This window comes from Zootoca vivipara, chromosome 1 (genome assembly GCF_963506605.1).
Source record: "Zootoca vivipara chromosome 1, rZooViv1.1, whole genome shotgun sequence".
Taxonomy (NCBI): Eukaryota; Metazoa; Chordata; class Lepidosauria; order Squamata; family Lacertidae; genus Zootoca; species Zootoca vivipara.
In genome coordinates, this window is record NC_083276.1 from 134,258,836 (window position 1) to 134,286,707 (window position 27,872).

The following is a 27,872-nucleotide window of genomic DNA, read 5'->3' on the forward strand; positions in this document are numbered from 1 at the left end:
GCAGAAAAGCTTCATTTAACCCACCGTTGTAAGTATTTGCAGAAACACTGGAGTTCTTGTAGGGTCTCCTTAGCGCTCTGGAAAATCTCATCTTCCAAAAAGACACCCATTATTTCAGCACAGACTTCCTTGGAGCAGCGGGCAATGCGGGCTCTTTGGTCTTTCTCCAGGGCACATCTAGGTTAAAATTAAACATTAGAGCACAGTAACAAAGCAAATTAAAATGAAAAATGCAGGATTTCTGTCAATGAACAAATGGTTTTTTGGGAGGGCGGGGTACAAATAAAAATTCATTATTATTATTATTATTATTATTATTATTATTATTATTACTTTATGGAGTTTTACTTCAAGATAAAACATTGTGTGATCCGAAGCAGAGTAGACTTTATCACAGAAAGTGAGAAGGGGCTGTTCCCCTCCTCTAGATGACTGTAAAAACACAGGGCACAGAGAGAAAGGAAGTCTACATTTGAAATTTTGAGCTTTTTAACATCTAGGCCGCAAAGCTCCTTCGTGTTGACCCTGCCCATATTCTGCATAGGGCTGGTCCTGACATCCATTTCACAGGCAAATCCCTGTGTTTTACTGCTTACTTTAACTCCTTTGCTGAAATCTCTTCCACCATTTCCTTCACCACTTCTTCTGTCAATGCCATACGCAGCGAGTCGCTCAACATTTCTATTAACTGCTCCATTTCCTGCTTCTGCCTAAGGAGAGGAGAAAAACATGTGCACATTATAGGCAGATGACAGACAAGTAAAATCTTAAGCAACCAAGTATCTCCATATTTTAAAAGCTGCAGTGTCAAAACTAGTGCATTAAGTATAATGCATGAAAATATTACAGGGATACAGGTAACATTAACCATAATCGGATTACATTCATTGCTGAAATTCCTAGCACATTGCATTAAAGCCTGGGTCCTGCCAATTTATTGCCATCCTGATTCCATTCATTTTCAAGATGAATGCAAATACAATGTTTAGGGAATAATCAACCGAAGTACACATACTCAGGAGAGAGAAACTTAATGATATGGAAGGAAACAGATACCCGACAACAGAGGAACAGAGCTGCCTAGTACCAGCTCAGACCATCAGCCTAGGTATCTCAATTTTGCCTAAACTACTAGCCAAGATTCCAGACAGGAATCTTTCCCAGTCCTGTCTGGGGCTGAAGGTGCCAGAGATTGAACTGGGGACATTTCTGCATGCAAAGCAGATGCTCGACCACTGAGCTACAACCCCTCCCCAACCAAGCCCACCTGACCTGAGAGATTCACATTCAAACAATGCACATGGAGATGGTGGGGGCTGTGTAAGCTATTCATCTCCTGCTGCCAGCATGCTTGGGGGGGGGGGGGTCATACTTCCTCACGGTCCATGCATTTGGCCAACAGGTGAAAGGGATGTGCATCACAGAGCACCTTCATACAATGAGGGAGAGGAAGGGGAGCACTGTGTAGAGTTCTACACATGTTGGTACACATGCAGAGCCCATTCCCACCCAGGCTGAGCACATGGGTGGGGAAGCCTGGCCACAGGGTGTTGCTGACCCTTGCCTCTCCAGGACTCCGCTCCCGCTGGGGTGCTGGGGTGTTATGGCTGGCTTATCCACATAAGTACCACAATGTATTCCAATCTACATCTCCTTGTCTCAGAGTTTCTACTACAAGTATAAAGAATGTTTGCCTCTCTTCTTCAGCACGGCGTCTTTCCTCTTCAAATCTCTGTTTTTCTGCACTGATTACATCTGATGCAATTTGCCTTAAGATTCCCAGCATCACGTCTGTCATGATTTCATCTGTAGTAACACTGGACATCCTGCATAAAATAAAGGAAACAATTGTGGAGAGTTAGTAGAAAGCAGTAGGCCTAAATTTGCAGCAGCAGAACTTTCCCAATCTCCCCACAAAAGCCTGTTTGTTATTCACACATAATGTTGTGTGCCAATGTGAATTTTTTCTATTGTTTATTTCAGCATTTGGGATGCAGGAATAGTAAAGCTGGCATAAGTTGATATCTAAAGAGACCCCCATTATAACCTATTTTCACCCTGATAAAAGGCCATATCTGAGTTTGGGCGCTCCAGACAGGACCAAGAATACTGATGGGATGCAAATTTGTCAATGTTTTGGGTCATGTTTATTTCCGTCATAGTGGTGGAAGATAATGAGATCTTTATTTCTTTTCAGGAAGAAAGAACTATGTTCTGTACCAATCCATCCTTCAGGGCAAAAAATAATTTGGTCTTTCACAGGAGTTGGAAGAGTGTCCTACCAAACTTGGCCTGAATCCAGCTCACCACAGTGAGGAGCCCTAACATCAGGTTCTCCATGTTTCTGTTTGTAGGTTAGAAGAGCACAGAAGCTCCGACAGCACAAAATTATCCTCAAGGGCTCATTCTCTTCTCCACAAGATGACTGACTGCCCACACCTGCTGTTTCCACAGCTTGAAGCACTATGCTCCACCAGAAGACACATTCGGCACAGCCACCTGTTCCATCACTTCATGTTTTGTTACGCAACGTTACAAAACTGTATTAGTCAAGGGGATCCTTCATCCGGTTATTGAAATATGCCATTCTCCTGACCCTTTCTGGGATGACAATGCTTTTGAATGTTCCTTTCCTGCTCCTCTCCTGCACCATAACCCAAAGTGGAAAGTAGGAACACAGGAACTTTCTTTATCAGTATTGCCTAAACCAGGGATGGGCATCTTGTGGCCCTCCAGATGTTGATGAACTACAACCCCCATCGCCCCTGGCTATTGGCTATGAGAGCTGAAGCTGACAGTTGTTCAACAACAGAGTTTCAGACAGAGCTTCAGACAAGGGACATTCCCAGAACCACCTGCAGATGCTGGACACTGAAGACAGGACCTTCTGCATGCAGTTCAGGTGCTCTAGGGCCCTTCTCCAGGATGTACCCCTCCCACACTATTTAGATGGTTTGTTCGTTAGTGCTCTTCCAGAATTAACTTTACTGTTGCATGCCACAAGTTGTGTCTTCATATGGTTGAAGTCACATGCTTAATATGAGAGGAGCTTCCTTTTCAGGCAGTATATCAAACTCGCAGGCCCTCCCCTCAGTCAGGAATAGATTAACCTTTCCCTGCCTGCTCTCCTGCCCTGTTTCCAAGAAAGTAGAGACTAATGCAATGTGGTTAGTGGTGATTTCCCCCACGTGGCAGTTCATATATTTCTGGGTGTTCCAAGTTGGGTTTTGGACAACCTCCAGGTAATACTTCACAGTTGTTTGCAACAGCAAGTATGCCAACCTGCTTTGGCAAGTAATGTAAGCGTTTACACGTAAAAGAGAGAGAGGAGAACATGCCACCACTATCAATCATCAGTTTTTGTGAAATGAATAAAGCTTCCCAATTTGACAGTTGGCCTTCACTGGCGAAACAGTATCCAAACTATTTCTGCAAGCTGCTGGCCACTGTGAGAATAGGATGTTGGACTAAAAGAGTTCTCTTTATCCTTTTCAGACCCAGGACCCACTTTGGGATCCCATTTATGAATCTTTTACCATATATTTGCATGGTGGTTGCACTCCTGTTGTGCCCAACTCTGGACCAGGCCGCAGCCCACAAGCTGAAGACCAGTGGACTAGTTGGGCCTCTGGCCTGATCCAGCAGGACTCTTCTTATGTTACTGGATTGGAAATAGCAATGGCTTCCTCGGAATGTCTTCAGATAATACTGAGTGCAGCATTAGTGCATTTACCATATTGCTGTCTGTACATAGGCTGCTCCTGTGGAGCCAATATCTCTGCATTCGCCTTCTAGCACATCATGCACAAGGTCTTCAACCACTTCAGCAATGTCCTGGGAACAAGAAAGCACTGGCAATTAGCATCTGACACTCAAAACATTCCATTCTAAAAAGCAAAACCAAATGGTATTACTGCATGATAGGTCATTATTAAAATTCTGAAATGTGAACAGAACAACAAATAATATGCACTCTACGGGGAAAGGTTATATTAATCACACTTTAGGCTCATGATCAGAACTAGGAGTGTCAGAGTCACTTAGTTCAATTATTGCCTTAAATTTGACCTTCTGTGAACAACTGAAATCTTTTTTTAAAAAAAAAGGTTGTTACTTATGCATTTCTTTATATACATCCTCCCCATTTTCTTAATTTAGAGTCCCCCAAAATAGGAGGCGTCTTATACATGAGGGCATCTTATAGACAGAAAAATACGATACATTCAGATTACAGCAGTTGGGTCTATTAGAGAAAAGTCCATTAATGAAGTAATTTACCCCAAATTCTACTGCACAGCCTTCAGTCCCAAACTGGTAATTGCACTTTCAACCTCTACTCACAGAGGAGGTTCTTAATCCCTGCAATGATCCAAGCTAGGCTTCTTCAAGCTTAAATTTGTTGCAGCTGGATCTGAATGACTGTTGCCACACAAAATTTCCAAATCTGCATTGTGAATTTATTAGTACTCCACCTTCTGACAGTAAAGGTCTTGCTTAAAATATTTGAGGATTGCATTTGCCTCTATTGTAGCTGCATTATGCTAGGGGCTGTCAGTCCCCTAAGGCCATCCCCATATATATTTATTTCTTGCTAGTTTAAAAAATGTTCTCTCAATTGAAATGACCAAACACACTTTTATACTACTGAACATCATCCTTTTAAATTACTATAAATTATCCTTGATGATCTTCCCATAGATTTCATTGTTGCTCAGCACAGCCGTAATCCCATTATACCATAGAATCATAGAGTTGGAAGAGACCACAAGGGCCATCCAGTCCAACCCCCTGCCAAGCAGGAAACACCATCAAAGCATTCCTAACATATGGCTGTCAAGCCTCTGCTTAAAGACCTCCAAAGAAGGAGACTCCACCACACTCCTTGGCAGCAAATTCCACTGCCGAACAGCTCTTACTGTCAGGAAGTTGTTCCTAATGTTTAGGTGGAATCTTCTTTCAAACACCATCTGTATCTATCTTGACAAATTGTTAATTATACTTTTACACCACACTTACATTAAAACAGAAGACTATACAGTATTGTTCCTCATTTTTAGGAACTGTGTGATAGCAAAACAGAAGTAGAATATATTTTCTGAAGCTCCTCACCATATCACTGTAAACAGGCTGAGGCGGAGGAGGAGGAGGAGAAGGTTGTGAAATTGGCCGAAAAGTGGTCACTGCAGCAGAAGGCAAAGGTGCTGGTAGGAGTGGTAAAAGCAAGGCTGAGCTTGAAGGCTGAGGCTGAGCTCGAAGGACTTCCAGGTCTACATTACTGTCTTCTGCTCTTGTTTCTGGGGGTGAAACCAAGAGATAAAATATCCAGCTGCTAAAAGGAAAGAGCTGCTTAGAAAGGTAAACTGCATTCTTAATAACACTGATAACCACTTTTTTCTTCAAAACAGGGCCAATTCTGAAAGGAAGGATCCAGAACTCAATAGGGACATGCTCTGCATGCAGAAACCTTCATGTTCAAGCTCTGGTGTCTATAGGATTTTTACAGACATCAGATACTTAACAAATTAAGTCAAGGATACAAATAAACTATTTTAATGCTTAGGTCCTATTTTCAAATTCTATTATTAATCACTCAATACTACTTTAAACTCTTCTGCCAAATGCAAAAGCTGAAAAGTTGAAAAATAAACCAAATTCAAAACACACATGTATGCTTTTTTCCATGACAAAATTCTCCTTCAACTCAAGACCACAGTTTCGTGCCCTATCCTGGGTGTGGGGGTTCTGGCTTACCTGTCGCCTCAACACTGGCTTTCTGACTATTGCTGGCTGAGTCCACTGCAGCATTCTCCCCTGTGTATTTGTTCTGTGCATTAAAGCTACACAAAGGTACGTGGCGAATCACAGGTGGTAAAACTCCCCCGCTGACAATTTCCCCAACAGAAGCAGTTAGCTTCTGCCCAATAAACCGGGATTTCTTTGGCTTGGGCAAGCTTTCTGGTTCCAGAAAAGCAGAACGATTCAACTCCACAAAACTGTAAAATGAAATACAAAACACATGCCAAATGATCCTGAGGCCAAAGATTTTTACATGGAGGTTTGCAAATCTATCTAGCACGCACAACTAGATCAGGGGTGGGGAAGCTGTGCCCTGCAGAACAAACTTTGGGAGGCTACTTTGGGAAAGGCAACCCCCCCCCCGGCACGTAGCATAATACATGACATCAGCTGTGCAGCAGATAAGGGTGGGGCTTCAAAGGAACACCTGGGAGCTTAAAGTGGGCTTCTGATTGCTCCTTTGTGCTGGAACAAGGCTTGCTCCCAAACGCCTATCAGCTGATGGGCTGCAGAATGGGAAGTAGGAGTGCCCCTTGCTCAAGGAGGGGGACAGCTTCTCTCTACCAGTATGCTTGCCACAGTAGCAGCAGGGAAAAACAAAGAGGAGAAAGAATTATTTCTCCTCCTTGCCCCCCTCCCATTACTGCCACTGCTGCCAGTGTAAGCAAGAGAAGAATGGTAAAACACAAGCTCTCTTCTGTTGCTGAGCCTAGCAGCAGGGGCTGCAAGAACATGGGCAGACGCAGAATTCTTCCAGACCAGGAGCTTCCCCGCGCCCCTCTTTTGCAGCTCCACTGGATTCCCAAGCCATCCTGTGCATTGCAGAGCTCCCCACCCCCACCAGCACTGATCCTCCAAATTGGAGCCTGAATGGATAAGCAGCAGATGTCCTTTGCAAGCACAAGGGATATGGACAGGGGTCTGGTCTGCAGAGCTAAAAAGTTTCCTTACCCCTGAACTAGATGGCCAGGGGTAAGCTTCCTTATTTTTGAGCAAAGGGATGAAACCCTTAACTCCATTAAAGGAGAATGCCATTGTGATGCCCAGATTCCAGCCATTACAGTGGTACCTCGGGTTAAGAACGTAATTCGTTCTGGAGGTTCATTCTTAACCTGAAACTGTTCTTAACCTGAGGTACCACTTTAGCTAATGGGGCCTCCCGCTGCCGCCACGTGATTTCTGTTCTCATCCTGAAGCAAAGTTCTCAACCCGAGGTACTATTTTGGTATAGCGGAGTCTGATACCTGAAGCGTCTGTAACCCAAGGTACCACTATACGTACCAGTTTTCTGGTTCAACTTCAGTCAAGATTAGAGTCAAAGACCCAAGAACCCCCTAATACAACCCATAAATGCAGTTACACTTATAGATTATATTAGAGAGGTGTTTAACAATGGAAAAGGGTAAAGTTCTAAGAAAAGTTAGGACCGCACTTTTAATGTAAAGATTTTATTCTTTCCACCTTGTGATACACAGGCGGTAAATGAAGAGAATCTCCTGCTGAAGGAGATGCTGGCTTCAGTCACTACCGTGTTTCTCATATTTTAAGGCATCCCCAAAAAATAAGCCATGACAGGATTTCTAAGGGTTGGTGAAAAATAAGACATACCCCGAAAATAAGCCATGTCGTGTAGCCCCGACCGAGCGAGAGGCGAAGGCGCGGGACCCAGCAGGAGCTCCCTGCCTGCTTCCCCGAGCCGTCGCGCATCGGGGGACAGAGCCGAAGATCGGAGGGCGCTCCTTGCTGGGCTTGACAAGCCCGGCAAACAGCGCCCGCCGATCTTCGGACCTGTGCTGTGTGACAGGCAGGGGTGGGGGGAAGCGGAGATCGTTCTCCGCTCTCCCCCCACCCCCGCCTGTCACCAAAGATCGGCGGGCGCTCCTTGCTGGGCTTGACAAGCCCGGCAAACAGCGCCCGCCGATCTTCGGACCTGTCCTGTGTGACAGGCGGGGGTGGGGGGGGGAAGCGGAGATCGTTCTCCGCTCTCCCCCCACCCCCGCCTGTCACCAAAGATCGGCGGGCGCTGTTTGCTGGGCTTGACAAGCCCGGCAAACAGCGCCCGCCGATCTTCGGACCTGTCCTGTGTGACAGGCGGGGGTGGGGGGGAAGCGGAGATCGTTCTCCGCTCTCCCCCCACCCCCGCCTGTCACCAAAGATCGGCGGGCACTGTTTGCTGGGCTTGACAAGCCCGGCAAACAGCGCCCGCCGATCTTCGGACCTGTCCTGTGTGACAGGTGGGGGTGGGGGGGGAAGCGGAGATCGTTCTCTGCTCTCCGCCCACCCCCGCCTGTCACCGAAGATCGGCGGGCGCTCCTAGCTGGGCTTGACAAGCCCGGCAAACAGCGCCCGCCGATCTTCGGCCCTGTGCTGTGTGACAGGCGGGGGTGGGCGAGAAGCGGAGATCGTTCTCCGCTCTCCCCCCACCCCCGCCTGTCACCAAAGATCGGCGGGCGCTCCTTGCTGGGCTTGACAAGCCCGGCAAACAGCGCCCGCCGACCTGTGCTGTGTGACAGGCGGGGGTGGGGGAGAAGCGGAGATCGTTCTCCGCTCTCCGCCCACCCCCGCCTGTCACCAAAGATCGGCGGGCGCTCCTTGCTGGGCTTGACAAGCCCGGCAAACAGCACCCGCCGACCTGTGCTGTGTGACAGGCGGGGGTGGGGGAGAAGCGGAGATCGTTCTCCGCTCTCCCCCCACCCCCGCCTGTCACCAAAGATCGGCGGGCACTGTTTGCTGGGCTTGACAAGCCCGGCAAACAGCGCCCGCCGATCTTCGGACCTGTCCTGTGTGACAGGTGGGGGTGGGGGGGGAAGCGGAGATCGTTCTCTGCTCTCCGCCCACCCCCGCCTGTCACCGAAGATCGGCGGGCGCTCCTAGCTGGGCTTGACAAGCCCGGCAAACAGCGCCCGCCGATCTTCGGCCCTGTGCTGTGTGACAGGCGGGGGTGGGCGAGAAGCGGAGATCGTTCTCCGCTCTCCCCCCACCCCCGCCTGTCACCAAAGATCGGCGGGCGCTCCTTGCTGGGCTTGACAAGCCCGGCAAACAGCGCCCGCCGACCTGTGCTGTGTGACAGGCGGGGGTGGGGGAGAAGCGGAGATCGTTCTCCGCTCTCCGCCCACCCCCGCCTGTCACCAAAGATCGGCGGGCGCTCCTTGCTGGGCTTGACAAGCCCGGCAAACAGCACCCGCCGACCTGTGCTGTGTGACAGGCGGGGGTGGGGGGGGAAGCGGAGATCGTTCTCTGCTCTCCGCCCACCCCCGCCTGTCACCGAAGATCGGCGGGCGCTCCTAGCTGGGCTTGACAAGCCCGGCAAACAGCGCCCGCCGATCTTCGGCCCTGTGCTGTGTGACAGGCGGGGGTGGGCGAGAAGCGGAGATCGTTCTCCGCTCTCCCCCCACCCCCGCCTGTCACCAAAGATCGGCGGGCGCTCCTTGCTGGGCTTGACAAGCCCGGCAAACAGCGCCCGCCGATCTTCGGACCTGTCCTGTGTGACAGGCGGGGGTGGGGGGGAAGCGGAGATCGTGCTCCGCTCTCCCCCCACCCCCGCCTGTCACCAAAGATCGGCGGGCGCTCCTTGCTGGGCTTGACAAGCCCGGCAAACAGCGCCCGCCGATCTTCGGACCTGTCCTGTGTGACAGGCGGGGGTGGGGGGGGAAGCGGAGATCGTTCTCCGCTCTCCCCCCACCCCCGCCTGTCACCAAAGATCGGCGGGCGCTCCTTGCTGGGCTTGACAAGCCCGGCAAACAGCGCCCGCCGATCTTCGGACCTGTCCTGTGTGACAGGCGGGGGTGGGGGGGAAGCGGAGATCGTTCTCCGCTCTCCCCCCACCCCCGCCTGTCACCAAAGATCGGCGGGCGCTCCTAGCTGGGCTTGACAAGCCCGGCAAACAGCGCCCGCCGACCTGTGCTGTGTGACAGGCGGGGGTGGGGGGGAAGCGGAGATCGTTCTCCGCTCTCCGCCCACCCCCGCCTGTCACCGAAGATCGGCGGGCGCTGTTTGCTGGGCTTGACAAGCCCGGCAAACAGCGCCTGCCGATCTTCGGACCTGTCCTGTGTGACAGGCGGGGGTGGGGGGGAAGCGGAGATCGTTCTCCGCTCTCCCCCCACCCCCGCCTGTCACCAAAGATCGGCGGGCGCTCCTTGCTGGGCTTGACAAGCCCGGCAAACAGCGCCCGCCGACCTTCGGACCTGTCCTGTGTGACAGGCGGGGGTGGGGGGGGAAGCGGAGATCGTTCTCCGCTCTCCCCCCACCCCCACCTGTCACCAAAGATCGGCGGGCGCTCCTTGCTGGGCTTGACAAGCCCGGCAAACAGCGCCTGCCGATCTTCGGACCTGTCCTGTGTGACAGGCGGGGGTGGGGGAGAAGCGGAGATCGTTCTCCGCTCTCCGCCCACCCCCGCCTGTCACCGAAGATCGGCGGGCGCTCCTTGCTGGGCTTGACAAGCCCGGCAAACAGCGCCCGCCGACCTTCGGACCTGTCCTGTGTGACAGGCGGGGGTGGGGGGGAAGCGGAGATCGTTCTCCGCTCTCCCCCCACCCCCGCCTGTCACCAAAGATCGGCGGGCGCTCCTTGCTGGGCTTGACAAGCCCGGCAAACAGCGCCCGCCGATCTTCGGACCTGTCCTGTGTGACAGGGGGGGTGGGGGGGAAGCGGAGATCGTGCTCCGCTCTCCCCCCACCCCCGCCTGTCACCAAAGATCGGCGGGCGCTGTTTGCTGGGCTTGACAAGCCCGGCAAACAGCGCCCGCCGATCTTCGGCCCTGTGCTGTGTGACAGGCGGGGGTGGGGGAGAAGCGGAGATCGTTCTCCGCTCTCCCCCCATCCCCGCCTGTCACCGAAGATCGGCGGGCGCTCCTTGCTGGGCTTGACAAGCCCGGCAAACAGCGCCCGCGTGCACTTTATTAAAAAATAAGACATCCCTCAAAAATAAGCCATGTCGTGTTTTTTTGAAGAAAAAATTAATATAAGACATGACTTATAATATGAGAAACACGGTAAAATCCGTCTTTCCCTATTAAGCCTTTGCACCAGTCTACCTAAAGCTCTGGGATAAACTAAGGCTCCTGGAACTGTATCTAATACTCACCCATCAGAAACACTCAAGCCATAATAACTTATAAAATCAGTTGCCTCTTCAAAGTCCTTAAACAGCAGCATGCGGACCACGCTATCGAGAGGAAAGATGGTAGACCTCTGAGTGCTCACAGTATAAGCAATATTGAGAGACCTTAAAGCATCTCTACGAATCTGAAAAATATTTTAAAAGCTCCCATTAATAATTTAAAAATTAAATAAGACACATAAAATGTTTCTCAATGACAAGGAAGAGAAGGTTACATTTATAGGTGCTTTTCTTTTCACTTTATATACCTTAACCAATTTTGTTTGAGGCTCCAACTGACCAACTTTCCCCAAATTGCAGATGATTCTTTCAACAAGTTTTGAACCCACAGGAATACTAAACCTTGGAATACCATGGAAGGAATTCAGCATTGCACTAAAGCCATCATTCCATCAGACAAAGCATTTCGGCTTCCCAAGAGGAACAATCTCCCTCTCCGTCTTCAGGTACAGTTCTGAGGGTCCTCTTGACGCCTCGAACCAATTTGGGGGGCAGAGATGGGGGGGAGAACCCCACTGCGCAAAATGTGACTCACTAGTTGAATCCTGCACAATGGTTTATAAATACTGTTCTTCAACAAATGTAAATGGAAAATTAGGCTTACTATGTAATTTATTTCTGGTCAGCAGCCAAGACAAAAGAAAAAAAAGGTAGATTCACGTTCCAGTAGAAGGCAGACATAAGCCATTCCAATGGGAATAAGCTACATTTAATGAAAAATGCAAGAGAAAATGGGAAAGGAAATATTTCAATTGAGTCCCTATCAACACCAGAGCAAATTACTGTGGAAACACAGAGAATACACTCCACCTCAGATAATGAAAACAGGCCTGAAGAGGGTTCGCCTGCTGTCCTGGCAGAAAAAACCCTCACAGTAAATCAAATTTTCATTCTTGGCCAGCAGGGTAAGAGAACAAAGTCACTGTTATCACTTAGAAACATAGAATAATAGAGTTGGAAGAGACCACAAGGGCCATCCAGTCCAACCCCCTGCCAAGCAGGAAACACCATCAAAGCATTCCTGACATATGGCTGTCAAGCCTCTGCTTAAAGACCTCCAAAGAAGGAGACTCCACCACACTCCTTGGCAGCAAATTCCACTGTCAAACAGCTCTGTCAGGAAGTTCTCCCTAATGTTTAGGTGGAATCTTCTTTCTTGTACTGTAGCTTGAATCCATCGCTCCGTGTCCACTTCTCTGGAGCAGCAGAAAACAACCTTTCTCCCTCCTCTATATGACATCCTTTTATATATTTGAACATGGCTATCATATCACAATCTGATCGAAATCAGATTGATTATATTCTCTGCAGCCAAAGATGGAGAAGCTCTATACAGTCAGCAAAAACAAGACCTGGAGCTGACTGTAACTCAGATCATCAGCTTCTTATAGCAAAATTCCAGCTTAAACTGAAGAAAGTAGGAAAAACCACTGGGCCAGTAAGATACAATCTGAATCAAATCCCTTATGAATACACAGTGGAAGTGAGGAACAGGTTTAAGGATTTAGATTTGGTGGACAGAGTGCCTGAAGAACTATGGATGGAGGCTCGTAACATTATACAGGAGGCAGCAACGAAAACCATCCCAAGGAAAAGGAAATGCAAGAAAGCAAAATGGCTGTCCAACGAGGCCTTACAAATAGCGGAGGAGAGGAGGCAAGCAAAATGCAAGGGAGAAAGGGAAAGATACAGGAAACTGAATGCAGATTTCCAAAAAACAGCAAGGAGAGACAAGAGGGTCTTCTTAAATGAGCAATGCAAAGAAATAGAGGAAAACAATAGAATGGGGAAAACCAGAGATCTGTTCAAGAAAATTGGAGACATGAAAGGAACATTTCGTACAAAGATTACCATAATCAAGGACAAAAGTGGTAAGGACCTAACAGAAGCAGAAGACATCAAGAAGAGGTGGCAAGAATACACAGAGGAATTATACCAGAAAGATATGGAGGTCTCGTACACCCCAGGTAGTGTGGTTGCTGACCTTGAGCCAGACATCTTGGAGAGTGAAGTCAAATGGGCCTTAGAAAGCACTGCTAATAACAAGGCCAGTGGAAGTGATGATATTCCAGCTGAACTATTTAAAATTTTAAAAGATGATGCTATTAAGGTGCTACACCCAATATGCCAGCAAGTTTGGAAAACTCAGCAATGGCCAGAGGATTGGAGAAGATCAGTCTACATCCCAATTCCAAAGAAGGGCAGTGCCAAAGAATGCTCCAACTACCGCACAATTGCGCTCATTTCACACGCTAGCAAGGTTATGCTTAAAATTCTACAAGGCAGGCTTAAGCAGTATGTGGACCGAGAACTCCCAGAAGTGCAAGCTGGATTTCGAAAGGGCAGAGGAACCAGAGACCAAATAGCAAACATGTGCTGGATTATGGAGAAAGCTAGAGAGTTCCAGAAAAACGTCTACTTCTGCTTCATTGACTATGCAAAAGCCTTTGACTGTGTCGACCACAGCAAACTATGGCAAGTTCTTAAAGAAATGGGAGTGCCTGATCACCTCATCTGTCTCCTGAGAAATCTCTATGTGGGACAAGAAGCTACAGTTAGAACTGGATATGGAACAACTGAGTGGTTCAAAATTGGGAAAGGAGTACGACAAGGTTGTATATTGTCTCCCTGCTTATTTAACTTATATGCAGAATTCATCATGCGAAAGGCTGGACTAGATGAATCCCTAGCCGGAATTAAGATTGCCGGAATAAATATCAACAACCTCAGATATGCAGATGACACAACCTTGATGGCAGAAAGCGAGGAGGAATTAAAGAACCTTTTAATGAGGGTGAAAGAGAGCGCAAAATATGGTCTGAAGCTCAACATCAAAAAAACCAAGATCATGGCCACTGGTCCCATCACCTCCTGGCAAATAGAAGGGGAAGAAATGGAGGCAGTGAGAGATTTCACCTTCTTGGGCTCCTTGATCACTGCAGATGGTGACAGCAGTCACGAAATTAAAAGACGCCTGCTTCTGCCATTGATGAGCACCCTTTGGGTTCGGTCAGTCAGCCAGTTACAAATCCACTGAATGGTAGCATTGTCTAGCCTGCATTTTACTAGCTTCTTTACAAGAATATCATGGGGCACCTTGTCAAAGGCCTTGCTGAAATCAAGATAGGCTATATGCACAGCATTCCCTTCATCTACCAGGCTTGTAATTCTGTCAAAAAATGAAATCAGATTAGTCTGACATGACCTATTTTTCAGAAACCCATGCTGACTTTTAGTGACCACAGCGTTCCTTTCTAGGTGCTCACAGACCGTTTGCTTAATGATCTGCTCTAGAATCCTTCCTGGTATTGATGTCAGGCTGACTGGGCGGTAATTGTTTAGGTCCTCTTTTCTCCCCTTTGTGAAAATAGGGACAACATTTGCCCTCCTCCAGTCTGCTGGAACTTCGCCTGTTCTCCAGGAATTCTCAAAGATTAGTGCCAGTGGTTCTGAAATCACCTCTGCCAGTTCTTTTAATACTCTTGGATGTAGTTCATCTGGCCCTGGAGACTTGAATACATCTAAGCTAGCCAAGTATTCTTGTACTACCTCCTTACTTGTTCTGGGCTGTGTTTCCCCTGCTGAATCATCTGCTCCATATTCTTCAGGTCGGGCATTGTTTTCTTTTTTGGAGAAGACTGAGGCAAAGAAGGAATTGAGGAGTTCTGCCCTTTCTCTGTTCCCTGTTCACATTTCACCATCTTCTCCTCTAAGTGACTTTGTCTCTACACGTGCTATTTGTTTGAATTCCTCTCTGTTGCAGAATCTTCTGGCCAAAGGGCTCAACAATGCAACATTGTCAGTTTTACAGCAAAGGGGCAGCCAAGGTGTCCTCAAGTGCTCAAAGTCATGGAAGTGGCCCCGTCTCACACACCTGGGGAAGACTGGGTCTTGCAATTGTACCCCAAAGTAATACCTTCTGTGACTCACCAGCCTAACGCCATATTATCCTGGGTATTTGCAATGTTAAAAACAAAAAACCACCGAACACCAATTGACAACATATTTTAGGATGATAAGAAATGCAAAATATGGGTTTTCCCTTCCTCAGTATTTTCTTAGTTAAATGCCATTTCTTACCTGGCTGAAATAGCAGTGTAACAAGCATGCATTCAGGTAGGAAGCTGTTTGCACAAGTTTGAAAAACCTTACAAAGTTATTGCTGTTCAATGCAGCAAAGGCTTGAACTGCAAATCTAACTTCAGTGGAGTTTCGGACATCTGGACGAAACTGTTGCACTTCTCTGTTGAGACAAAGAGGGACAAGATGTTCTTAGGGAAGCTACCTCTGTTGAACACAAAAATGCAGAAAAAAAATACACAGGTCTTTAGGGTTAAAATCCATACACAGTATCATGCATTTAAATTGAAGACCCCCCCCCTGCTGCAGATGAAGTATTCAAACATTTATTTCAACATCCATGTATCTGAATAAAACGACTTACTTATATTATTAATTTTAACTACCGGTAATATTAGAGGAAATAATTTTTGTGGTAACCAAACCAATGCAGTGTCCATTTAATCAGATGCATGAAGAGCTATCCTTGGTTGGGACAGGAGCAAACATAGGAATCAAGAGAATAATTATTAACCTCGTGGCCAAGAGGGATTGAGTTGCAAAGGCTTCTCTTATCCTTCTGGTCACATGGTTTAACATTCTCTTTTTATTCTATATCCATCCAAGGAAGTGGGCTGAAATTAATTAAGGCATATACTTTAATACATCTGTCAGTCTTTAAGGAAGCTCAGGAGTCAAAATAGATTATGTTTTATTCTGCTTTTTGCTTGTCTTTGTAGAGCATATCCTTGCCAAAGTCTAGCTGCAGGTTTGTGAATATGGATCTGACTTTACTTCTAAATCAGCTTTATTCAAATGAACTGAAGCAAAATCCTTGATTGTTCCAAGAAGGAAGAATATCAATGCCGCTGTGTTTAGAACACACTGAACAAGAGGCTCAATATATGAGGATCAAGAACAGCTATTTGGGGAGGGGAAGCTAAGCACAAAAACAGGTGAGCTGGAGGGGGGAGGTTGTCCTTGTCTTTTTAAGCACTGAAAGAAATACCAGTAATGCTGACAGAGATTTTTCTTCAAATGCATCATGAACCTAATCACTTATAAAGCTCTCTTTCTTTTTTGCCCCATGTGCTGCAGGATTACTTCCATTGCAGTTTTCAGGGATAGGGTGTTTGCCTAGGCAAAGGTTCTTCCTTAAGGGGAGGGGAGAGCACTCCCCAGGGCATGAGGTACTCTGGCACAGTTCCCCAGACAGCTACACCTCAGGAAACATGGCAAATGAAAAGCTTTTCGCCACTTGTAAATACATATGCAAGCAAATGCCCAGTTCCCGAAAACTTCAATGGCACATGCAGCACACACAGCTAGACAATCAGGAGATGGAAGAGGAGATGGCTGCTTTGGAAGGGGGTTACAGAAAGAGAGAAAGGGTAGTGTCTCAATCCACGCTTGGCTCTGCTCTGACTTCCCTTTATTGCTGGTCAGTGGCCCTTTAGAGGAAAAAAGTTCCCCATTCCTGTCAGAGGCAGACCATAATTCATTTTAACACTTGACTAGAAACAATATACTTGCATAGGACAAAAAGTAAAATAACTGGTGGATAGTTGGCTCTGGATTGGGTGGGCTTAGCTATTTTCCAACTTCGATTCTACGGCAATATCACAGAATGAGTCTTACATCTTAACAGTGAATACTTCACGTTCTTTTGCATTTATATACCAATTCTACAAGTAATGGCAAGGGAAGAGGTCAAATCAATCCTATAACTATTTTAAGACTTACCTGAGAATATCCCCCTTGTTGAGATTCAGGAGGACATTATATCCTCTGAATTCTGCTTCACTCTTGCAGTAAATGCCCTTGATTGCAAGGTCCTGATACATTTCCTTCAGGCTCTGGAGGCATTTAGTCATGTTCTCATTGTTGATTTTGGTATCAAAAGAAGACATCGGCTCTTCGCATAAATGGTGGGAACAGTGGATATGAAAACGGGTACATTTCTCCATCAAGGAAACAGTTACGGGGCAGCAGAGATGTTGCTGGGTTATATCCTGGCAAAATGTAAGAGCACAAGAACTCAGACGTTCAATTCTATTTACAGTATATACTTCACTTTGCACCTTTTAAAGATTTCTACACAAGTCTCAAAGCCAAGACAATGCTTTGTCAAATACTGCTAGGTGTAGACTTCCTGGCACACCTGCTACGATCCTAGACCAATACTCTGAGTTTGAGACTAGGTGGCATACCCTAGAGCAGCCTTTCTGAACCTTGGGTCCCTAGAAGCTATTGAACTATAGCTCCCATCATTCCTAGCCAGCATGGCCAGTGGTCAGAGAAGATGGGAGTTGTGCTTCAAGAACATCTGGGGACCCAAAGTTGAGAAAGGCTGCCCTAGAGAGCTCACCTTATTTTAATCTGGTGACAGAGGTTTAGAAGTGTCATGAACGGGGGGTGGGGGAGAGCAGAGAAGCATAAAGGAAACAAGTGGAAGCAGCATGGATGTGATGAACAAAATAAAGGATCTAATGAATAAAATACAAGAAAATGGGAGACATACGGTATGCTGGAAAGGTGGAGGGGAAACTCTACACAGCATGCAGGAACATAGCAGAGTTAAGCATATAAGATACTATATTTGGGGGTTTTATTTGTTTGTATTCAATTTATGAGTCACCTACTAAGAATTCTCTCTAGGCAACACAAAGAAAAAATTAAAACGCACATGAATTTACCGAGTTTTATTGAATCAATTAACCCAATCCACCAGTAGCACAACAAAATTCAGCCACAAAATCTAATACAGACAGGCTCAAATCAAAACCCCAACAATCAATCCAAGAAAATTCAGGCTAAAATGGCTAAAATGGGCCAAATTATAATTATTTTGCAGAGGCGAAAATAAAACAGCAACAATGCTAAAGGATAGAGTTGTTAAGAGCAGGGCCGGCTCTAGGGGTAGTCTGGGTGGCGCGGGGCGCCAGGGCGCCGGCCCGGTAGGGGGGCACCGCACGGAAACCATGCTGCGTGCTGCGCCCGCCCACCAGCCGCGGCAAGAAACGGAGCGGGGCGGGGGCGCCGGAGCGATCTCCGTACCACAGCGCCAGGGCGCCCGGCGTGCTTGAGACGGCCCTGGTTAAGAGGCCTGGTGCTGAAATGTCATTACCAGAGGCACAAGGCAAGCTTTTCTAGATTGAGAGGAGGGAACTTTGTATTTCAGCCTCACTAAGTCCAAGATGGAAATGGCAGAAATGCAGGAGGCTGGTATTGGAAGTCCTCTGAGAAATTACATACTTTTGTGGCTTCACTTGGCTCCTACAGGTGTTTGTGCTGGTTCTATTTATTTCATTTCATTCCATACCATACCATTTGTGACATGCCACAGAAGCATCCAAATCTCTAACGAACTTACTAGTGCCACAAATTGAGTATCTAATTGTTGGGAAAATGCCAAAGATACAAATATACTCTTTAAATAAACAAAGCTGCTTGCCTGGGATATGCTAACCACACTTCTACCATCACGAGATTAAAAAAGAAGCACAACGAATGATCTGAAGATACTCTGCCTGCAATTCAATTCTGTGCATATGAAAGAGCAGCCCTTTAAACCCTGTACCCTTCCAGCCACCCAAGTCTTTCACCCTCCACCCAAAGTTAAATATGAAACAGCACCCCGTTGGCATCTTCAGGATTCCTTTTTCATTCACAGATGTCTAATCAATAATTTGGATGAGTCTAGCTTGCATCCTGTCAACTCTAAGGGCTTCATCCCAAAGTGGTTACCTTCCTTATTCCACGAGTTCTATCCCATACAAAATCGTACCACTCCCGGTAGTTTCCTTCTCCTTTGTCCATAATTTGAGTCACTAAGTAGTCCATGGTCATACTCAACACCTCTGAAGGCCTCAGTTCATGTGGTAGAGGTTCCTCCTGGTCTGCTGAAGACCTGCTGTACTCCTTTATTGCTGCTGCATGGTCAACCTCAGAGAGAGAAAACAAAATAAATTCTTCAGGACAACAACAACAACAACACCACCTCTTCAGGCATGTTCCATGTGCTAGGCAAGATGAGAGCTGAAAAATATTTTTGCCATTGTTTAAATCAGGCACCCCCAAACTTCGGCCCTCCAGATGTTTTGGACTACAATTCCCATCTTCCCCGACCACTGGTCCTGTTAGCTAGGGATCATGGGAGTTGTAGGCCAAAACATCTGGACGGCCGCAGTTTGGGGATGCCTGTTTTAAATCTTTTGAACCAATCACTCTCAATCTTCACTGAGAAAGTTAAAGGACTTCTGTCAATATTTTCAGATAACATGAAACCAAAGGTTTGTTAAATTTAACTATGGCTGGTTTGCACCACTTTACTTATATCCATCTGGGAATACATGCAGAAGCACAGGATACAAGCTGGTATGGGACTGATCAGGCCAATTTCCCTTCGCTCATTTTTCACCTCCAACCAACAGTCCTTAGCTTCCATGCTCTTCTAGGACCCAATCCAAGTTAGGCTGATGGGAGGGGGTAATTTACAAAGTTTTATTTCCCTTAGTATGTGACTATAACAAATAAGTGACCAGGTTGTACTTGGCATGGGCCTTAGTAGATATGCCTTAATGCAAAAAGCATTTGTTCAATACTACCTTGTCAGTTCCTGGGAGCACTTCAAAGATACTAAGCTGGTTCCTCGTCTCTCTCATATAACGCTCTTTTTCTGGACACATGTCTGGGCATGTGCCAACGAATGTTTTAGCTTTGCCAAGATCTATTTGTTTTACTCGAGCTTAAAAAGGAAAAAAAATCAAAGTTTCAATAGTCTGCCCTGGGGGGGATTTTCTGCATTTATCATGAAAAAATGTCAACTTGGTACAAATAATCATCTAATTTTTGGGGGGGGGAATCCTTTTTATAGAATTTATAAGAATGAGCCAGCCTTTATAAAGACCAGGATCTAGCTATGTTTCCCTCTTTTAAGTGCAAGTGACACTCCATTTACATGCACAGGGAACCCTCTGGGAGATCCTTCTCTATGATAGTGTTGTGGGATGAAAAACTTTCTGCCACCAAATGTTTTCCCATGGGAAATTTTCTATTTCAAAAAACACATTCTTTTACCAAATGAATTAATAATATACTTGAGTAGATGCACAGCTTCAATATTGTATGGAGCAAGCTTGTTTTCTCCTGCTCTGGTGGGTAGGACTCGAACCAATGGCTTCAAGTTACAAGAAAGGAGATTCCAACTCAACATCAGGAAAAACTTTCTGACAGTAAGAGCTGTTCAACAGGGAACAGACTCCCTTAGGAGGTTGTGGACTCTCCTTCCTTGGAGGCTCCTAAGCAGAGGTCATCTGTCACGGATGCTTGACCTGAGACTGTAATCTTCTTCCAGTATTCCATTCGCCTCAGGTGGAGCAGATTTGTGGCTATTGACTGCACCCCCACCTGCCAGGCAGAACTGCATAAGATTTCCAGGTCACCCACAGACCAAGGAGGCCGACTCCCCGGATTGGGAGAAACTCCTTATGAAGATTCAGTTGTAAGCACAGAGAGCCTTCTCACCTTGTTGAACATGCGGAGAATGGGAAACATCACATACACACACACACACCCCTTCCACATGCTGAAGGAATGTATGGAGAGAACATGGGGAAAGGGTTTATAGGAAATTGCTAAATATCTTTGGGCATTCTAATTTAGGCTGCAATCCTAACCCCATTTACATGGGAGTCCCATTATATTCAATAGAGCATGTTTTTGAGTACGCATGGTTAGGATTGTGTTTTTACTATGTTAGCAGTTTTCAGTGCCTTCATTTTTAAAAAAATTTTTGCTCCTCACCCCAAAGGAAATATTTCAGTTCCATACCTTCAGTCTTCGGGAAAAAATTATATTTATACAGCATGTAAAACTAACATGGAGTACTTCTTTAGTTTTGTTAACTATTTAGTCAGTTAAATTATATTAGTAAACTAACTGATTTGTCAACTAAATCCTAAATATGATCTCAGGAGATTTAGATTATGTGCAGGGGGAATCAATTCAATGTTTTCCCATACTCCCCCATCACTGTTTGGTGGTGATATTTACACAGCTGTGTGATGCATTCACACCCACTCACATTGTGGATGTGAATCACCTGGACAGCCCAGTATGTATCCCAGACATTTTTTCAATCCAAATTCATAAACTCTTACCTTGCCGCATGATTTTATCTCTCTGGTCTAGAACACGATACTTGTCCTCAGAGGTTTCAGCCACTAGGCCCACAAGGCTGCTAAGAGAGGATGCTGAGGCTTCAAAAATCTCTGGACCATGGCCTTCAGAACCCGAATCAAAGGCATAGGCTTCAAACTGCAGAGACTTTTTAAGGCCTTGCTTCTTAGCTGGAGAACTATAACCAAGAAGACAAATTCACATTCCTCAACTGAGTGGAAAGGAAGGAGCTAGGCAGGACTCAGGGCGCACAGGAGTTTCCAGTTCCCCATAACATGTTGAGCATGTGAATTGCATGGAACACAAGGGCAGGGAACTGGATCTGACTGGCAGACTAGATCTTCAGATCCTATTCCTTTCACAGGCCACCTTTGATGGGGGGGGCAACACCACCCACCAGTCACTTGACATTATGATGACATCAGGCACTTGACAGCTGCCAAAGTTCAAAGGGGATTTGCTGTAAGCAACAGTTACAGCAACCTCCTATGAAGGTGTGCTTCCAGCACCAGTCAGTTGACCAAGGACCATGTCTTCCAAGAGGCTTGCTCTGTTTTCAGTAACTCCTAAAATGAGGTGATTTGAATGCAAACCTTTTCCAAATGGAACATGCATGCTCAGTGCTGACAGGGGATTCCATTTGCAAAGGAACAGCGGGAAGTTCACTTTCAGTTCCCACTTGCTCCTTTGTGACCATGTCTGTACCTGCCCTACACCTGACATCATATATCAGGTCAGGTGTGTGGCAGGTGGACGTGGTTTGTGGGGAACATGGGTCAACCTGGAAACCATGTTAACTGTTACACCCTCTGTTTTGCTATGTCCTTTGCTGATCCTTCTGCCTGCAGTGGACCACATCAAGTGCAATGACTTCAATGACACCATTCTAAATTCTACTCTACAGGAAATGCCCTTATAATCAAACTGCTGCTACATAACAGAACTAGATTTTCCCATTTGAAACCTCTCTCTCTAAATCAGAGATGAAGAAGCTGTGGCCCTCCTGATGCTGTTGGACTCCCAACTCCCATTATCCCAGAACACCGGCCATTTCGGCTGGGGCTGATGGGAGTTGTAGTCCAACAACCTCTGGAGGGCCACAGATTCCCTATTTCTGATCTACAGCACTTACAACAGATACATTACAGTACATTAATTTTTATACCAAGACTCTACTGATGGACACATACCTTTTGTTTGACAAGTTTCCGCTACCAGTGGAACGGATTAAGGACTTGCTATGTGGAGAATGCTGATGACTCGGTTGTTCACTGGCTTGCCTCCCTTCACTTTCGTCTGCCTTCTGCTCCTTAGAGGAATAGTCTTTCTTATTAGGACCTTTGCAAATTGAATGACATAGAAGACTAGAGATTAAACTAAGTGATCAAACATGGGACCTTTTATTCATATGCAACCAATGAACCAACTGTTACTAGAAATAAAAAAGAAGAAGAAGAAGAAGAAGAAGAAGAAGAAGAAGAAGAAGAAGAAGAAGAAGAAGAAGAAGAAGAAGAGGAGGAGGAGGAGGAGGAGGAGGAGGAGGAGGAGGAGGAGGAGGAGGAGGAAGAAGAAGAAGAAGAAGAAGAAGAAGAAGAAGAAGAAGAAGAAGAAGAAGAAGAAGAAGAAGAAGAAGAAGAATTTATTATTTATACCCCACCCATCTGGCTGGGTTTCCCCAGCCACTCTGGGCGGCTTCCAACAAAATATTAAAATACAATAGTCCTTCAGATATTAAAAGCTTCCCTAAACAGGGCTGCCTTCAGATGTCTTCTAAAAGTCTGGTAGTTGTTTTTTCCTTTGACATCTGGTGGGAGGCATTCCACAGGACAGGCGCCACTACCAAGAAGGCCCTCTGCCTGGTTCTCTGTAACTTTGCTTCTTGCAGTGAAGGAACCACCAGAAGGCCCTCAGGGGGTGGAGAAGCTCCTTCAGGTCTACTGGGCCGAGGCCATTTAGGGCTTTAAAAGTCAGCACCAACACTTTGAATTGTGCTCAGAAATGTACTGGGAGCCAATGTAAGTCTTTCAAGACTGGTGTTATGTGGTCTTGGCGGCCGCTCCCGGTCACCAGTCTAGCTGCCGCATTCTGGATTAGTTGTAGTTTCCGAGTCACCTTCAAAGGTAGCCCCACGTAGAGCGCATTGCAGTAGTCCAAGCAGGAGATAACCAGAGCATGCACCACTCTGGTGAGACAGCCTGTGGGTAGATAGGGTCTCAGCCTGCATACCAGATGGAGCTGGTAAACAGCTGCCCTGGACACAGAATTGACCTGCGCCTCCATGGACAGCTGTGAGTCCAAAATGACTCCCAGGCTGCGCACCTGGTCCTTCAGGGGCACAGTTACCCCATTCAGAACCAGGGAGTCCCCCACACCTGCCCGCCTCCTGTCCCCCACAAACAGTACTTCTGTCTTGTCAGGATTCAACCTCAATCTGTTAGCCGCCATCCAACCTCCAACCGCCTGCAGACACTCACCCAGGACCTTCACTGCCTTCACTGATTCTGATTTGAAAGAGAGGTAGAGCTGGGTATCATCCGCATACTGATGAACACCCAGCCCAAACCCCCTGATGATCTCTCCCAGCGGCTGCATGTAGAGGTTAAAAAGCATGGGGGAGAGGACAGAGCCCTGAGGCACCCCACAAGTGAGAGCCTGAACACTCATCCCCCCCCCACACCACTTTCTGAACACGGCCCAGGACACAGCAGGCTACTTAACATATATGGGGATTAGATGTTGCAGAATAATATGCAGACATATTTTATATCAATATAAAAGTGATATCATTCATAGGCACAGCATTGTTATAACACAAATATTATACAATATGTAAATGGGTTATAACAATGAGCAAGATTTTTTCATAGCAATGTAAGAAAAGGCCAAAGGTCACTTTCTGAACACAGCCCAGGAGGAAGGAGCGGAACCACTGTATAACAGTACTCCCAACTCCTCTAGACCAGGGGTCCCCAGACTTACCGAGCGGCGGGCCGGTGCCCGCCGCGCCGACCGCACGGTGGGCCGGACTGCAGGGGAGTGCGCGCGCAGCGGGCCGGAGGGCGGGGGAGTGCGCGCCCGTGCGCATGCGCACACGCACACAGGCGGAAAAAAAATCGGCGAAAATCGCTTGTGCGCATGCGTATGGGCCTCCCCCGACCCGGAAGTGCACCAGAAATAACCTCTTCCGGGTCGGGAGAGGCCCGTACGCATGCGCACAAAGGATTTTCGGCGATTTTTTGCCGATTTTTCAGATCGCCGCTGCGCCGCGCGCCGTGAGAGCGGGCGGCGGCAGCGGGCGGCGGGGGTCGTCGCGGGCCGGATTGGAAGGCCGATTGGGCCGCATCCGGCCCGGGGGCCGTAGTTTGGGGACCCCTGCTCTAGACGGTCCAGAAGAATGTTATGGTTGATGGTTTCAAAAGCCGCTAACACAGCCCTATTGATTTTAATGGCACTGAAGTGCATTGTACCACTTTGCTTCTGATTTTACTGATCAGTTTACTGGCATATACCCAGTCACATATGGGGCATTCCTTTATACCATGCTTCTACCAGATTTTCATTTTTTTCTGGATTCCCCCTTTGTCCCTTTTTATGAAACTATACATTTCTAAAAATGAGTTTCCATAGAATAAATTATCAGTGGAAGGTTAATTTCGAACAAGCTGCTGGAGTGATCTTGCTGTGGCCACCCCCATCCCCACAACACACTTTGCACCCTAGCCATGGATGTGGCCTGGCCCTGTGGCTCCATAAAGTACTGCTGTGGCTAGAGGTAAGGCTTGGATTTTCATCTAATACATTAAAGCTCGGGGGGGGGGGGAGAACCTGAGAAAGCAGGATCCAAGCAAAACTCATCAACCAAAGTGAAAAGGACAGAAAGTCTGGGGAAAGAAAAAGACACTCGAAGCAAGAGGCAGAGAGCACCCCCAAAGGGAGGGAGCCACCCCTGAGCAGCCCCTCTCCATGGTGGCCTCTGCTGCGCTCCAGAGCTGTACAATGCATGATTGCAGAGGACCCTTCCTCTGAAACATAAACCCAACCCGCTAGCAGGCATTTTACAAGTATACAATCAGGCAACTTACTTGCTTTCTTCTTGTGCCAAAAGGCCACTATTTCTTTATGTAACTCCTTTGCTTTCTTCTTGGCCAAAACTGCAGATGCCTGAAAAACAGTATTCCGTAGAAGGGCCAGTTGGGGTTAGAATGGTATATCATATGTTATATAGCATGTGCTAACCACAGATAAATAAATACCTGATAACTTCATCAACAAAACACCTGCACCTACCGTGAGTGTCCCTTCTCTTTGGAGACAGGATAACAACTTTGTGAAGACCATTCCCCCATATAGGCTTTGGAGGCAGGGCTTATACAGAGCCCCCACCTTCTTCTCTGGTAGGACCCACTCTCAGTGTGAGATAAACTATAGCTGACATGCCCACTTAAGAGAAAGCACTGCACCCAGTGGAGGGGCCAACTAAGCAGAAAAGCAATTAGAATAGCGCACAAGGAATAAAACATAGCCAAAAATCTGTAAAGGTGAACTCCAAATATGCAAGAAACCACCTCCTGTTAGAAGCAATAAACCCAACCACAACTGTGTGGAACAGATGTCCTCACAATGAAAAGGAAGAACATTCACAACAGGAACCTTTAGGGGAGAACATTTTGGAGAAGGATGTTAAAAAGCTGCACATTGCAATGGGCCTTTCAGAACAATATTATGTGTCCAAGCTATTCCTTTTTGTGTGTGTGTGTTTGTGTCCAAGCTATTCCTACGATGACCCTCAGGGTCCCTTCCAACTCTACAATTCTGATAAGATCCATCTGTCCAAATGCCACCTCAATGACACAAAATGTGCCCACCTTCTATAAACCGAGGTTCACGTTGCCACTTTTACCAAATATTTTTAGGAAGGCATTAGGAAAGCATGCTTCCTCTCAGTAAGTGTGCAGTGTTACCTTTTTGAACCAATTCCCACTGCATCTGATAAGTGATCCCAATGCATTCCTGAGACCAGTGTCCCATTGTGAAGCTACTTGCTACCCTTAACAGATGGATAGTCAAGTGCCAAAACTCTGGAATGCATCCAATATAAATCCTCTGCATTCTATGCAAGGTGTGCAATTTCTTGTCTCTAAGGTGCTGTGGCTGCAGAAATAATGAAATTCATTCTGAAACACTAGTATTGTCAAGGCTTTCCTGTCTTAATTTGTTGAAAATTACTGTTACTGTTCCCCAGGACTTTCCTATTGAGGCGGCTGCAATTTTTACTATGAATATATAGAGCAACAGGCAATACTTGCCAATAAACAACTGCAGGAAATGTTTGAGCTGGTCATTCCCACAATATTTGCATCTCATCATCACAGACCCTGAAATATTAGTGCTTTCAACAAAACTTGTGCCCTAAGTTAGAGTGCAGCTAACATTACCCTACTACCAACATTTTCCATATTATAAAGGTCTATTTGTCAACCCAGGAATTTCGAGAATGAGAGGCTGTAGTGGGAATAATTCTAAATTATCATTATTTATTATTATATTAGTTATCCATCCTTCACACTAGCACATATCTGTACAAAGACTATACATGTAAAAGCTTACACTTCTGATTTTCTGTTAATATTTAAGAACTCACATGATCAAAACAGTGTATAGTAGCCATCTTTTTGTTTACATTGGTACGGATCCGTTGGATTTGAACAAATTTCTTGAAGTGATTCTCAAGAACATTTCTGTTATTTAGATGGTCCGGAATATTTTTGTACTGGATAGCTGTAAGGTCACTTGATGACAAGCCTCCAAGGCTCTCTGCGCTCCCACTGTTCCGATTTCGACGCAAAGGGCTTGAGATGGTAGACTCTTAAGGGGAGAAACAGCCTTTCATTATAGCAAACATTGATGTAGATTTTTTAAATCATTTATTATTAAGTAGACACCACAGAATAATGAATGCAAAACAACAAACAAAACAGAGAAAAAATGGGCAACCTTCCAGGGACTGCCCACTTGCCAGTGATGAGCAGAGCCAGAGGAAGAGAAAAAGTCAGATCATTGTAAACCAGACTACTGTCCAACCATGTGAAAGTTGGAGGGAGGGAGGGAAGGAGGGAGCACATATGTATGCACACAGCCTCTCTGTCCTCCATGGAGGAAAGCAAGAGGCATCAACACAGTACAAAGACACATCCCAGCTGGGCAAAAGCATGTGGCATGTGTTTTGGCTGTAAAATGCAACATCTATAAAATATACCTTCTTAAATGAGCAATCCAAAGAAATAGAGGAAAATAACAGAATGGGGAAAATCAGACATCTGTTCAAGAAAATGATATGAAAGGAGCATTTCGTAGAAAGATTGCCATAATAAAGGACAAAAGTGGTAAGGACCTAACAGAAGCAGAAGACATCAAGAAGAGGTGGCAAGAATACACAGAGGAATTATACCAGAAAGATATGGATGTCTTGTACATCCCAGGTAGTGTGGTTGCTGACCTTGAGCCAGACATCCTGGAGAGTGAAGTCAAATGGGCCTTAGAAAGCACTGCTAATAACAAGGCCAGTGGAAGTGATGATATTCCAGCTGAACTACTGGGTATTAAAAATTTTAAAATATGATGCTGTTAAGGTGCTACACCCAATATGCCAGCAAGTTTGGAAAACTCAGCAACGGCCAGAGGATTGGAGAAGATCAGTCTACATCCCAATCCCAAAGAAG

General features: G+C 46.4%; 1 protein-coding gene across 4 annotated transcripts in view; it reads right to left on the reverse strand.

The window, feature by feature from the left end:
* The window catches only part of MCM3AP (minichromosome maintenance complex component 3 associated protein), a 57,002-nt gene that overhangs the window by 23,341 nt on the left and 5,789 nt on the right, over nt 1-27,872 (reverse strand). For all 4 annotated transcript variants that reach the window (XM_035139653.2, XM_060282468.1, XM_035139645.2 and 1 more), the window contains 15 exons: nt 26,795-27,018; nt 25,236-25,314; nt 22,344-22,491; nt 21,135-21,331; nt 19,581-19,720; nt 18,721-18,918; nt 16,717-16,985; nt 14,995-15,157; nt 10,879-11,039; nt 5,752-5,993; nt 5,110-5,294; nt 3,734-3,834; nt 1,695-1,826; nt 597-710; nt 25-177 (listed from right to left, as the gene is read on the reverse strand). In XM_035139653.2, coding sequence (XP_034995544.2) covers nt 25-177; nt 597-710; nt 1,695-1,826; nt 3,734-3,834; nt 5,110-5,294; nt 5,752-5,993; nt 10,879-11,039; nt 14,995-15,157; nt 16,717-16,985; nt 18,721-18,918; nt 19,581-19,720; nt 21,135-21,331; nt 22,344-22,491; nt 25,236-25,314; nt 26,795-27,018 — 2,506 coding nt within the window. The remainder of the gene's footprint in view (nt 1-24; nt 178-596; nt 711-1,694; nt 1,827-3,733; nt 3,835-5,109; nt 5,295-5,751; nt 5,994-10,878; nt 11,040-14,994; nt 15,158-16,716; nt 16,986-18,720; nt 18,919-19,580; nt 19,721-21,134; nt 21,332-22,343; nt 22,492-25,235; nt 25,315-26,794; nt 27,019-27,872) is intronic.